This window comes from Strix uralensis, chromosome 11 (assembly GCF_047716275.1).
Source record: "Strix uralensis isolate ZFMK-TIS-50842 chromosome 11, bStrUra1, whole genome shotgun sequence".
Taxonomy (NCBI): domain Eukaryota; kingdom Metazoa; phylum Chordata; class Aves; order Strigiformes; family Strigidae; genus Strix; species Strix uralensis.
The window spans coordinates 9,895,431-9,909,049 of record NC_133982.1 but is presented as its reverse complement, the minus strand read 5'-3'; the positions used below and the strand labels follow the sequence as shown (position 1 = coordinate 9,909,049).

Genomic DNA, 13,619 nt, shown 5'->3' with positions numbered 1-13,619 from the left:
GGCTGTGCCCGCCTCGAGCCCCGGGACCCGCGGCATGGCGGCGGCGGGCGAACAACCGGGCGACCCGCGCCCCGAGGAGTTCGCCTACGGGGAGGAGGATTTCGTCCTGCAGGGAGCCGGCTGGGGGGGGGAGCCGGGCTCCGCGCCGTCCCGCTTCGACCGGGCGCTGCTGGCGGGCTGGAGCGACAGGATGGAGCGGGGCCTGTTCCGGTACCGGCTGGGGCCGCTGCCCACCCGCGTCCTGCCCGGCCCCATGGGGCTGGTGGCCCAGCTCAACGTCCAGCGCGGCACCGAGCGCCGCCCGCCGCAGGCTGTCCGCAGCCTCCGGCAGCCCTTCGACCCCGGGGCCTTCAACTTCACCCGCATTGCCCCTGGCGAGGTGCTGCTCCGCCTGCGCAGGGCGGGCGGGGACGGCGACCGGCTCCTGGTGGCCATCAACGCCAGCCCGCTGGAGCGGGGCCACGTCCTGCTGCTGCCGGAGCCGGCGCGGGGGCTGCCGCAGGCCCTCACGGCGGCGGCGCTGCGCGGGGGGCTGGAGGCCGCGCTGCTCAGCGCCCACCCGGGCTTCCGCCTGGGCTTCAACGGCCGCGGGGCCTGCGCCTCCGTGAACCACCTGCACCTCCACGGCATCTACCTGGACCGGCCGCTGCTGGTGGAGTCGGCGCCCGCCCGCCCGCTCTGCCCGCCGCGCGGCCTCAGCCTCCTCACCGGCGTCCCGGCGCCCGCCTTCCTCTTCTACGCGGCGGGTCCCGCCGGGCTGGAGGCGCTGGCCGGGGACGTGTGCCGGGCGGCGGAGCACCTGGAGGACACCGGCCTGGCCTACAACGTGTTCGCGACGCGGGGCGACCCGCCGGAGGGCGCGGCGGGGGCCGGGCCCGGGGCCGGGCGGGGGCTGCGGGTGCTGCTGTGGCCGCGCCGGCCCCTCTTCGGCGCCAAGGCGGGCGCGGCCTTGAACGTGGCGCTGTGCGAGCTGGCGGGCTACCTGCCGCTGCCGGCGGCGCCGCTCTACCGGGACATCACCGAGGCCGAGGCCCTGCGCGCCATCCGCGAGCCCCTGCTGACGGAGCCGCAAATGCTGCGCCTCGGCGAGGACCTGGCGCGGCTGCTGGCGGGATGAGCGGGGGCGGGGCCGCACGGGGCCTCTCGCCGCACCGGGACCGGGACCGGGACCGGCGGCGGCTGCCTCCGCGCCGTTCGCCAGGGGGCGCTGCGCGGCGGCGGAGTGCGCGGCTGCCGGCCACGTGACCCGCCCGGCGCCACTCTGGCTGGCGGCACCGGCGTCTCGATGGTGTGTGGGGAGGGGGAGCGGCCCCGTCGCCATGGGAACGGGGCCCCAGGGGCAGCGGGCGCCATGGAGGCGGGCGGCGGCGGTAGCGAGGAGGGGGGGTCAGCCCCGGGAACCCCCCCGGGCCGGCCCGCCACCCTCGGCGGCCCCCTCGGCCCCGAGCCGCGGAGGAGGCGGAGGAAGCGCAGGCGAGTGCGGCGGGCGGAGCCGCAGCCACACACCCCCCCTACCCCGGCCCAGTCCGTTGTGCCCGTGTCCCGCCGGGACCCCGGGAAGTCCGTCCCCAGCTCACGGGAGGGCCCTGCCCTGCCCCGTAACCACCGTCTGCTCCGCCTGACTCGCGTTCATTACCGGGCTTGGCGGCAGGAGGCGGACCCGGGGCCCAGCCCTGCTGCTCACCTCGCCACCTCCGCCCCAGAGCAACTTTCCAGGGACCATCCAAATCTGAAAATAAATGCTCTTTCCCTTAAATTGTCCCAGTAATCCCAAGTGTGACGCGTCCAGGGCAGGGCCCTGTTCAGGACCCCTCCGCCATGTCACCTCATGGCTGGCTGGGCCCGTTGGCTCCTTATTTGCCCATTAGCTCCTGTTTTGCCCGTTAGCTCTTGTTTTGCCTGTTAGCTCTTGTGTCACAGCCCGCCTGTGCCCGGGACGGGGCCTGGCTCCTCGCTGAGCGGCCGCTCTGTCGTCTCTCTCCATTCCAGTGTTCCCTCCATCAATCTGACCAGCTGCAAGTACGAGAGCGGTAAGTCCGAGGTGCTGCAGGGCGTCCCTGCGGGTCAGCCCGCCAGGCTCTGCGGGCGCCCGCTCAGCCAGGGCAGAGCGCTGGTGCCAAATTTCCACCACACAGTCGCTTTCGGTTTATGTATTTATTGGTTGCGAGTGACTTGGGCTCCTGTGGAAAGTAGGAGGTTTTTCACACCTTGGACTGAGGTGCCCTCTGGTTTAAAGAGACACAAACTGTGCAAGCCTTCGCCCCTCTGTACATCTGCAGTTACAATAAATGACTGGTACCTACACCTGGGGAAATGGTGTGAGAGCCCTCAGCTGTTTAACGTAAAGCCGGTGATGGAACAGACAGGACCGGTACCCAGAACCTCTCGTCTCCAGGGAGCTGGTCCCCTCTCCTGTCTTGCTCTTCTTTGCTGCCACAAACTGTTTCTTAAAAGAACAGACTCCTGTCATTTGATGGATGCTTTTAGCCAATTTGCTAATGACTGTTCTAGCAGTGCAACCACATTTGCGTTGCTGAAGGTCACAGCCTGGTCAGCTGTGCAGGGACAGGAGCCGCGTGTTTTACCTCAGGCCATGCCCAGGCAGTTTGGAGGCAGGAGAGTGGATGGGGACCTGCAGTGGGGGTGGTGTGGCAGTGCGGGCACCGCAGGTCCCAGAACCATTTCACAACAGTTCCTAGCATGCGTTGGCCTTCATAGCCTCCACAGCCCCCTGAGAAGCCAAATTCAGAACTGGCACTAACATGAACCATCCCAGCAGTGACCTTCTGCTCCAGAGCTTGTGTCTTCTGCTGTCAAATAGCTTTTGAGTTCAGAGATGAGACTCATCCCTTCAGAAGACTTGTATCTGCCTGTGCGATGTCAGACCCACAGCGATTCAAGCCTGCTGTAGTTCAGGAGGTGCTGTGGGACCTCAAGGCATGTGGGCTTAGGGGGCTGATGCTCCCAGTACACCTGTAGCCAGAGCCTGGTGTGAGTTTAGCTGGGTAAAGCTGCTGTTTCTGACACCTCCTGAAGGGTCCCAACAATACCTTGCATCTCCGAGAGTGGAACTGCAGCCTGGTGAGGTTTGTTCCACACTCCTGCCCCGGTTATTTTGGGGATTTAACAGTCCCTGGCACTTGCATCCTCTGCCTGGCCCCTGTCATGTGCTTGCTCTGGTACAGTGCGGCGGGCGGCACGATGCTGCGGGCTGAAAGAGGCGGGAGAAGACGAGGAGTGGACGGTGTATTGGACGGACTACTCGGTCTCTCTGGAGCGTGTCATGGAAATGAAGCGGTTTCAGGTAAATACCCCCGTGTAAAGGCTGCCCAGCGGGAAGCGCTCGGGAGGGAGGGTGAGAGGGGGGGTTGTTATTGGACAATGTCTTGCAGAATGGAACTGAAGTGTCTGGACTAGCACCCGTGCCCCCTTCTCTGCATCGGTTCCACAGTATGCAGGTTGACAAGCCTTTACTTCTGTTGTGTCGCTGGTACGGTGCCATCCGCGACGCTCTGGCAGTTAGCAGTGTGAACTGGAAAGCCGCCAACCCCTTTAATGTAGCATGAAATAAATGGTTCTTGATGACAAATGGCTCCCTTCCTGAAGCTGTGATACTCTAGGGAGGGAGAGATGGAACGAGCAGATAAATCATGCTGGTGAAGTTCAGATAAAGCAGTTGGAGCGTAATCTTGTCCCTCAGCAGACGTTCAAGGCAACCACAGGCCCAGCTTCCTGTTCTGCGTGCCAGTTTCTCCACACGCAGGCTTTCCTCGGGTCTCCAGGAGAATCCCTGCCGTTCCCTTGCTGATTCTGTTTTTCATCTTCACCTCTTTCAGAAAATCAACCATTTTCCGGGCATGATAGAGATCTGCCGTAAGGACTTGTTGGCTCGCAACCTTAACCGCATGCTCAGGCTCTTCCCCAAGGAGTACAATATATTTCCCCGCACTTGGTGCCTGCCAGCTGAGTGAGTGCTACATGCGAATGCGCCGAGAACACGGGGGTGAAATGAGGAAGTGGGAGCCCCTGTGCCTGACAGCCCGGGCTGGGATGGGGGCGCCTCTCTGAGATTCGAGACTCCATCTCTTGGCCCAGGCCTTTGTCACCTTCCCTGGAACCGAACGGGCTGTTGAGACACGGTTCTAGCTTCATACACCTTTAATTGCTATTAGACTGAATCTGCAGGGCGTTGGGCGAGTGGGAGGTGTAAATGGGCGGGGAAGGTCTCTCTGCAGCTCAGGGTGAAGGGGAGAGGCGGCAGCAGGGCAGCGTGCCAGGCTCCCATCCCCACCGGCTGCCACGGTGCCTGTCGCTCACCCGGGATGGGGGCACAAGGCAGTTCCACCCCACTGACTGCAGTGGGGGTCTTCAGAGCCCCCACACCTCTGCTGACCACTGCAGCTGAGCACGCAGAGGGCGGTGGGAGAGGGGAGGTCGCTATGCTAATACGTACACAGTTAGATGTAAACCGTCACGGAATTCCTCGAGCTTTGGGGTGGAAGGCCGGGCTTCTCTGGGCTCTCAAAGTCTGTGCGGTTTTAAGGAGACAAGATGCCCACACTTAGATTTTATTCTTACCATTTCCTGAAGACCTCGAAGTAGGGCTCCCATCACCTGTTCTGTAGCTGAACTCTCCTCGTGGTTAGAGTGATTTTCTTAATTTCTGACCTAAAGCATCTTTGCTGAAATACCAGCACTTAGTACTTCTCCCGTCTGCACTGGCCGTGGAGAACAGCGGTTTGCTGCCTTTTGCTAATAGTGTGCAACGTCCAGGAAGGCTGTTGCCTTCCCTTTCCTGGAGAAGACAGACCTCGTTCTCTCATTTTTCTTTCCAGACTGCGTTTCCTGGACTCAGATTGCTCTCGGCACTGCTGGGGGGGATTTGTCCTGTTTTTTTGCCCAGTGTCATGGGGGATTTGCCCCTCTCTTGCCCTAAATGTGATGCCCACTAGAGAGAAGGGGCTTCTCCATCTGCAGCAGAATAACTGACATATGGGCTTGACTCTTCAAAGCACCGTGCTCCCGTGGGAGCTGCTCATGAAGCAGCCCTGTGACGCGAGGCGGGAGCTCAGCTCGCGAGCCTCTGCTCCTGCTTGGAACGCTCTGGTGGGGCCTCCTGCCTGCTTGCTGATGAGCTGGCATAAAAGGAGATGTAAAACCGTGTGACCTCCTCTTCCTCCTTCGTAGCCAGGGCTTGTTTATTTTCTCCTGCTCTCCCTGTGGCAGCAGAGCCAAGATCTTGCTGGCTCCTGTATGCACAGAGGTGACGGCTTCCTGTGAACCCTCCGGGAGCGCCGGGGATGTGCCCGAGTTAACGGTGGAACCAGGAGAGCTCTGTCAGGTGGCACGAGGACCAGTCTGTAACTGATGAGATCAGGAACAGGTGTGCTGCTCCTCTGCTGCAGAAGTTTGTTTTTTCTGGCCTGCAGCGTTGTAGTTTGAGTCCCTACTGTTATGAGAGAGCTCGGGGGCAGGTTTTTTGCAGCTTGTAAGAGCCACCCCTGCCTTGCACAGCTATGGCGATTTCCAGGCCTACAGACGCATGAGGAGAAACAGAACGTTCATCTGCAAACCAGACAGCGGCTGCCAAGGGAGAGGGATCTTCATAACGCACAATCCCGAGGAGATCAAACACGGAGAGCGCATGATCTGTCAGCAGTATATCTCTAAGGTAACGGGGACAGTCTCAATCGCTCTTCCAGCACCCTGCACCCTCCATGCGTCCTTCGCCCTATGCCTTCCCAGAGCAGCCAGGGCGGCCGCGGTGCCACGGCCAAGGTTTGCCTTTCTTCTGGCTGCTGAGCTGCCACAGAGAGGCACAAGCAGTGCAGAGAGAGCAGCCAACTGCGAGGAACTGGCAGCACGCCTAGCAGCGGTTCTTTATCTCATGCTCGCTCCTGCCTCTTTTCTCACAGCCTTTCCTTATTGACGGCTTTAAATTTGACATGCGGATCTACGTGCTGGTTACATCTTGTGACCCACTGAGGATTTTTGTCTACAAGGAGGGTCTGGCCCGGTTTGCCACCATGAGGTACATCGATCCCAGCAGCAGAAACCTGGTAAAAAAGGGAAGTTTTCAAAAAGCTTGCATAGCATCTATAGGTGTTAGTCCCTAATTTGTCCTCGGGGCATTCCAGACCTTGAAAAGACGGGGACTGGTGCGTTTCGTGGGACCCAACTTTCTTCTTTTCTATTCTCCCCTCCCTCTGTACCTCTCCCTCCTCCTCAAGGGAGGTATTTCAGGAGCATCTGAAGTAGATCTACTCCCAGGCCCCACATTTGGGCTGTTTACTGGCATTATCACAGAATCATGGAGTTGTTTTGCTTGGAAGGAACCTTGGAAAGTCTTGAGTCCAACCTTCTGCTCAAAACTGTGTCAACAATAAATTCCAATCTGGTTTCTTGGGGTTTCACCCAGTCAGGTGTTGAAAACCTGCAAGGACAGAGACCCCACGGTGCTTCTGGGCAACACTCCCACTGCTTCTTCCTTCTTTATGAGCACCAAGTCCACACCATTCCTCGTCTGCCCATGCTCCAGGTGGAAAAGAGCGACCTGGGGATTATCTGGTGGTACTGGAAGAGCCTAGGAGAGATAGGGAGGGGAACTGGGAAGGCAAGGTGCAGAGTATGGCCATGCCCATCTCTGGGTGGGGGTCTGTGAGCTGTTGGACCCCAGCGGAGGACAAGCTGTAGTGCTGGGCTGCCCTGCCACAGTCACTGCCCAGCCCCACACCCCCGGAACTGCCTGTGTGTACGTGCACGCCCTCCGACACGCGCCTCTCTCGGAGAGGTGGTCTGCTTTGGGGAAATGAAGAGAAATCTGCAGAAACTAGCTGCAGCTTCTGTCCTGAGTCCCTTGGTGAGCCCTGCCAGAATGGCTCCTGGAGCTGACTCCCCAGAGAACAGGACAGAGCTTCGGGGAGGATGGAGCTCTGTCAGCAATAACTTCTGGCTAGAGGGGGACTCACCAGCACGATTAACTCCTCGCTGCAAGCCACCGCCACAGAGAAGAAGCGGGTGAAGCTGGTGGTTAATTAGTGCTAATGGGGCTGTTTCTATTTACGCTCTGTGGTTAAGAGTAAACGAGTCTCTTACGGTTCCTCTACCAGGGTGATATCTGCATGCATTTGACCAATTACGCCATCAACAAACATAATGAAAACTTCATCCAGGATGACACGATGGGCAGTAAGAGGTATTGCCTCATCCAGGTCCCGCAGTGCCCGCTGCACACCCCGCAGGGGAGCTGTATTTGGGACCCTGGTTAACTGCCAACCTTCCTGGGGCAGGCATGGTGTCACAGCTCAGTCCTTGTCACCTCCTGTCCTCCACGCAGGAAACTGTCCACCCTGAATGCCTGGATGAGGGATAACAGCTACAATACAACAAAACTCTGGGAAGATATTGAAGATATTATTATAAAGACTCTCATTTCAGTTCACCCCGTTGTGAAGCACAATTACCAAAGCTGCTTTCCAAACCGCACGACTGGCTGCGCCTGCTTTGAGATACTGGGTTTTGATATTTTGCTGGACAGAAAGTTGAAGCCGTGGCTGCTAGAGGTGAGGAAGGAGACTCCTGCTGTGTTGAAGCAACTCTGGAAGCAGCAGGTAGCCGAGAGATGGCTCGTCTCAGGGAGGCTCCAGAGTGAGGGCTGGTGGGATGAGCAGAACTTGTTTGATTAAAAAGGGCCACCTCGTTAACAAAATGAATCAGGCTGCAAGGACAAGGAGCCAAGCAACTTGCTGTAGGCTAAGCGGAATCTAAGAGCCCATTCCCTGGGCACCCTCTCTAACAGCGGGGAGTTTCCTGAACCTCAGGACTCTGTGGCCTCTCACAGTGTCCTGAATTCAGAAAAGCTGCCCCGTGCCTGCAGCCTGCTTGCTGTTGCTGTTGCAGGGAAGAACGTCCATGAGAGCGTGTGGTGGGGCCGGCTGGGGGCTGCTCTGGGCTGCCACGTTCGATGAACTGCTTGTTTTGGCAGGTGAACCACTCTCCCAGCTTCACCACAGACTCTCACCTAGACCGTGAGGTGAAGGATGCTCTTCTCTGCGATACCATCAACCTGATAAATGTGCATGCCTGTAACAAAAGGAAGGTGCTGGAGGAAGACAAACAGCGGGCAAAGGAGCGGCTCCTCCGGGCCCATCAGACTCTCCGTGCATCCAGGTGTTGCTCTTCCCCATAGCGCTGCAGTGAGAAAAGATGGGGCACGGTGGAGTGGGATAAAACCGAGGCTGGCTGTCTCCAAATTAAAGCTCCCAGAGGCTGCAGCCCTCTAGAGCCTCTGAGAAGAGAGCTCCGAGCCGTCTGCATTCTGTGAGGAAGAGCCAGTGCTTGCCTCTGGGCGCTAGATCCGAGACGCCTGGTGCTCTGGGCCCTGTTCAGAGTCACCCCCATCGAGCTGCGCCTGCTTGTCATGTCCTTCAGTGCCGAGGGCAGTGGCAGCACCCCTGGGCTCCCAGTGATGCTCGACAGATGGGCCGCAGCGCTGCTCTGGGGACCGAGAGCACCCGGGGTCACAGGGCCCTTCTCCAGAGCAGGGCTCCTTCCAGGGCTGAGGGTTCCCCTCCTCTTCTCCATCTGCATGTCCTTTCATGATTAATTAATCCACATGGCCTCTCGAGGTTATTTGAGCCTGCTGCCTGGCTTTTCTCTCTGTGCAGGGCGAGGCAGGAACTCCCTCCAGCTCCCTTTTCAATTAGGAGACCTGAGATAACTCCGGGCTGGCGACTCTGAGCGTGTCAGCCCCGTACTGCACCAGCCCCTGCAGCCTGGGCTGCTCTGAGCTTCCTGCTAGCCAGGAAAGATCCCAGCAGCATGTGGGTGGCAGAGATGCCTCAAGCAGGCACATTTTAACATTTTAACTCTCGTAACCGGGTTAGCGGGGTGAACAGGCTGCAGGGCAGGGTGTGAGCCTGGGCGGCAGGGAGGGTGCTGCAATGGCCTCACCAGTGCTCCGCAGGTAGCAGATGAAGCAGCGTGGGTTGCGTTGGTTCCCTGCAGCACACCCACATGAAACAGGCTCCCAAATGGGGAAAGACGGGGGGAAGTGCTGGCCAGGCCCTCATCCCACAGCCAGGACAGCACCCCGAGCCTCCTGTCGCAGCTCCCTGCCAGTGCTTTCTCCCGGTTTGCAGACGCGAGGAGTTAGAGAGCAACCAGGCAGCCTGGCTCTCCCAGGCAGAGAAGTACGAGAACGCGCACCTGGGTGGCTACCGGCGCATTTATCCAGCGTGTGGGATGGAGAAGTACGAGCCATTTTTCAAGCAGAGCAGCTCCCTCTTCCAGGAAACGGTGGCATCCAGAGCGCGGGAGGAGTGCGCCAGGTACACTGCTCCTGTGGAAATCCTGCTCCTCCCAGGGGTGGCACAGAGACCTCTTGTTTCCCATCCCTTCTGGGGAGCAACTCAGCTGCTTAACATAGTCAGTGAGCTGGGGAGAGCTGGGAGGGAAGGAGTCTGAGTGTGCTGCCACCACCACAAAGCAGCTTCCTTTCATACGTACCCTGGAGAGGCAAATGCAACATTCCATCAGCTTTTGGACTCTGGAGGCACCGTGTCACGAGTGTCCTCCACCCTTCTGCCGGGCACAGCCTAATTCGAGGGCATTTCTTACAGCAGTGAGAGTCTTAAAGGCACTCCTGGCCCATTTCTTGGCACGCTTCTATTATGGGCTATTTACTACAGAACTTCTGACTACAGTGAAATGTCCTTGGACTAAAGGCTTCACAATAGCCTTTTGCTATTATGGCTTTTATTGAACCAGTGACTAAGACTACTGTTCTATGGCAGGCAGCAACTGGAGGAAATTCGCCTGAAAAAAGAAAAGTTGGAAGCTCTTACCAGGAAGAAGAAAACGGAGAGGAAAGATGACCTGCATGGAGATTCAGCTGGGGACAAATCCCAGATCCATAATAAAACCACAGCTCCTACAACCCGCCTCACCAGGGGGTGGGACAGAAAGGTACCTTGCTCCTGTCAGTGCTTGTCCACGGGGCTCCCAGCAGTTCTGGGAACAGCGCTGGGCCACGGGTGTCTCCCAGGGAGAGGAACTACAAGGCTGGGCTCCCCCTCGGGAAGTCCGCAGAGCTGACAGCTTGTGCTGGGAGGTGCTCGCAAGCACCAGTGTTGTCCCTTCCCTGTTGTGGCTCCCACTGGGATCTTCGTTCCACACCCCCCCCACACCCCCCATGCCTGCAGTTCTCCCTGGGGCTGGGAGCAGCCTGTGGCTTTGTCTCTCTTGTGCTTTACTACAGCTTCAACTCAGACCTTTCTTTCCTAAGGCGCAGCGCACACAGTACGACTCTACACAACCCCAGGATATCGTGGAACACGAGGAGAAGAAAAGAGTGAATGCTCTTCTGCAGCGTGAGAAACTTATCCGAGGGCTGGGCATTGTAGATCAGCTCTCCCAGCTGCTCCCCACAGCCGACAGACCAGCTGACACCCCGACATCCTCTGCTGTTATCCCCAGGAGCCAGGTAACTGAAGGTGGCCCAGACCTGTCCTGCGAGGTGGCCGGTGGCGGGAGGGTCGTGAGGAGCGAGCCACGGGCACCGAGCACCTCTGGCGTGGCTCATATTTAAATGAGATTCAATGTAGCATCCGGGTCTGTGGGTTTTCATACAGTGATTTTGTCCCTTCCCAAACGGGTGAGCTGGGCGTGCACCCACTGGCTGTGTAGAGCCCCTGAGCACCTTCCCCAGGCGGCCCCTCTCCCCGCTATTCCAGAGCACAGCCCACTGCTTCGGGGCAGTGGTGTCATCCTGGCTGTCAGAATTAATTCCTTGGTAGGTCAGGACGTGCTAGGAGCACGGTAAAGGAGCGCACGTGGCACAGAGGGACCAAAGGGAAGTGTGGGGATGTCTAAAAAAACCCCAGAACATCTTCAGGTGAATCCTGCACTGCAAACAGTGCCTCTTCCTGAACATCTTGCCCTCTGCACCACACCGTTGCCCGCACAGGGCGGGTGAGGAGTTAGTGCCTGTGCCTGAACCCTGCAGGGCGTAGCCCTCGGTCTGGGGCTCCCCCTTGAGTCACCCTCGCTCTGATGGCGTAAACCCTCGGCACTGCTGCTCCCACGCCCCAGACTGTCTGGGGGTGCACGGCTGAAGGAAGGGACCCAGGAGAGTGGGGTTTGGACCCAGGGTTAAAGGAAATCCGCATGGTTGTCTCAAACTCAGTTTTGGCTACCACGCCGGTTGCCAAACCACGCTGCCACTCTAAAACCAGAGGAGGAGGAAGCCCACAGCCTGTCTGTGGGCACCAGGAGGCTGCAAGGGCTGTTCTGGAGTCACCCGCTGTGCCGGGGAAGGGCCAGTTCTGCACCCAGAGTTGAGGAAACGCTGTGCAAAGGCCGCTGCTGCCCGCGGCACCGACTGTTCCCAGACAGGCGGCCTCCTCCCGCGGGAAGGGAGACACGCCTCAGAACAGTGCTGATAAACTCAAGGCACCAGAGTTGCAAGAATTCCTCAGGACTGAGGAGTCTTCTATTACCTTATGGGAAATTGGAAATAGTCCATTTAATTTAACAAAAGAAGTCTAAGGTGGGATTTGATCCGTAAGAACTGACAGTAGCTGCCTTTTCCTCTACCAGAGGAACGTAACCAGAAACCCAAACTCTACCTAAAATCTGGGTAATGTTTTCAGCAGCAGCGGATGACCCGGGGGGTGGGTCAGACCCTTCATCACTGAACCTTCCCAGCCCAGCACAAACCCCATGCCCCGGTTATGGGCAGAGGAGGGGGGTCTCGGCACTGCCGCAGGCAGATCAGGCAGGCAGCTGCCATCACCCCTTAGATGGTCTGGGGTGGTGTGATGATGGGATGGCGACCGCAGCCGCTCTCTTTCCTTCCAGCCGCAGCTTGTCTGGGATGCGCTCAGGGACCGCGACGGCCACTGCTTAACAACGCTTGTCCCCCTCTCGCTGCTGGGAGGCCCGGCCTGGCCCTCGGCACAGCAGTTCTTACGCCACCCCGGAGCCAGCGCCGAGCTGCCGGCCGGCCTGGGCTCGCATCCTGCCGCCGCGGGCACCCTCTCCGTTCGAGGCTGGGGCATCCCTTCCCGGGAGCAGCTCGGGGTGCAGGACGGGCGCTGGCTGCGGGGCCGGACAGCAGCGGTGACCCAGCCCTGCACCCAACCCAGGGGGCTGCAGGTGAGAGGCCGGCGGCTGCCCGGCACCGGCAGCGAGGCTGAAGGCTGTGAGTACACGTTATGTCCCTTCGGCTCTGGCAGCGGGGAGGCTCCAGAGGCCTGGGAGCTGTGGATGTTCCCTGGATTGTTGGGGTGGGGGGAGCGGGGGGGCTGGATGGGGCTCATGCCCCGCGGAGGGGTGATCGCTGGAAGTCTCTGCCCGAGGCCGGTAGTGTCCTGTTTGCAGAGGCGAGGAAGAGAGCGGGTGGTCTCCTGGGACCAAGGGTGGGTGTGCTGGGATGGGGGAGCCTGGGAAGCCCCCAAACACTTGAGAGTCGGGTCAGAAACGCCGTCAGACCCGCAGAGCCGCCGGTGTCCGCCTGCCCCCCATGTCTGCCCCTGCTCTTCCAGGTGACGCTGGCTGCGGTCACCCAGGGTCCCCTGCCAGCACGGGGGAGGCCGCAGGCGATGCAGCGCGGGAGCTCCCCGTCTCCGCCGCCGCCCAGCGCACGGGTGTCCCGCGCCGCGCCGGAGCCCCGCAGCCCTGCCCAGGTAACGGGGCAGCGGGGATGCCCGTTCCCGGCCTTCCTCCGGGTGGGCGCTCGCCCCAGAGCCACGGCGGCCCCCGGGGCCGGTTGTCTGCACCCCCCCGAGAGGGTCCCGCCGCACACCCCGGGCAGCTTTACCCCTGCCAGGCCGTGGGGCTGCTGCCTGTGCCCCTGCCTGCACCCCCCCAGCAGCAGCCGGGCCCCCCGGGGCGCGGGGGCCGCCCCCGCCGCCGGCCCCGCCCGGTTTCCCGGTTGCCGGCCATGGCGGCGGCGTTGCTGCGGCGCGGGCTGCGGGCGGCCGCGCTCCTCACCGGGACCCCGCGGCGGGCGGCGGCGTGGTCCGGGGACCCGGAAGCGCCGGAGCCGGCGCTGGACGAGGCCGAGAGGTGCGGGGCGGCCGGGGAGCGGGAACCGGGAGCGGGGACCCGGACTCTCACGTCTCTCCCCCGCAGGGCTCGGCGGCGGCGGACGGCGGCGCGGCTGGAGCGGCTGCGGCGGGAGCTGGAGGGGCGCGGCGGAGCCCCCGAGCGCACCCTGACCTGGGAGGCGATGGAGCAGATGCGGTGAGCGGCGGGGCCGGACCGGGCCGGGCCCCCGGTGACCGGGACCGTGCCCCGGTGACCAGTGCTCGTCCCCGCAGGTTCCTGCGGCAGGAGCTGCCCGAGGAGTGGCCGCCGGAGCGCCTGGCCCGGAGCTTCGGTGTCAGCCCCGACGTGGTGCGGCGGGTGCTGCGGGGCCGGGGCTGCCCCCCGCCGCGCCGCCGCCAGCGGCAGGACGAGAGGGCGCTGAACGCCGCCCCGGGACCGGCCCCGGGAGCACCGGCCGCGGACGGCGAGGTGCGAGCCCCCGACGGCACGCTGCTGTACCGGCTGCCGCGGGGCCGGGGCGGGTCGGGGCCCGGCGCGCAATAAACGGTTTGACGGGGACCCGCCTCCGG

General features: G+C 61.1%; 2 protein-coding genes across 2 annotated transcripts; both read left to right on the top strand.

Moving 5' to 3' along the window:
* The first annotated feature begins 34 nt into the window (after positions 1-34).
* Positions 35-1,290, top strand: GDPGP1 (GDP-D-glucose phosphorylase 1). Its single transcript, XM_074880605.1, has one exon. The coding sequence runs from the start codon at positions 35-37 to the stop codon at positions 1,115-1,117; it is 1,083 nt and encodes a 360-aa protein (XP_074736706.1). The 3' UTR covers positions 1,118-1,290.
* A 1,895-nt stretch (positions 1,291-3,185) lies between these two features.
* On the top strand, positions 3,186-13,608 carry LOC141948320 (tubulin polyglutamylase TTLL13-like). The gene is made up of 14 exons (XM_074880608.1): positions 3,186-3,304; positions 3,837-3,967; positions 5,515-5,671; positions 5,916-6,059; positions 7,110-7,195; positions 7,337-7,562; positions 7,985-8,169; positions 9,141-9,329; positions 9,795-9,966; positions 10,286-10,483; positions 11,860-12,202; positions 12,546-13,068; positions 13,135-13,245; positions 13,323-13,608. Exons 1-14 carry the CDS (start codon positions 3,284-3,286, stop codon positions 13,591-13,593), a joined length of 2,757 nt encoding a protein of 918 aa, XP_074736709.1. The 5' UTR covers positions 3,186-3,283; the 3' UTR covers positions 13,594-13,608.
* The last annotated feature ends 11 nt before the right edge of the window (positions 13,609-13,619 follow it).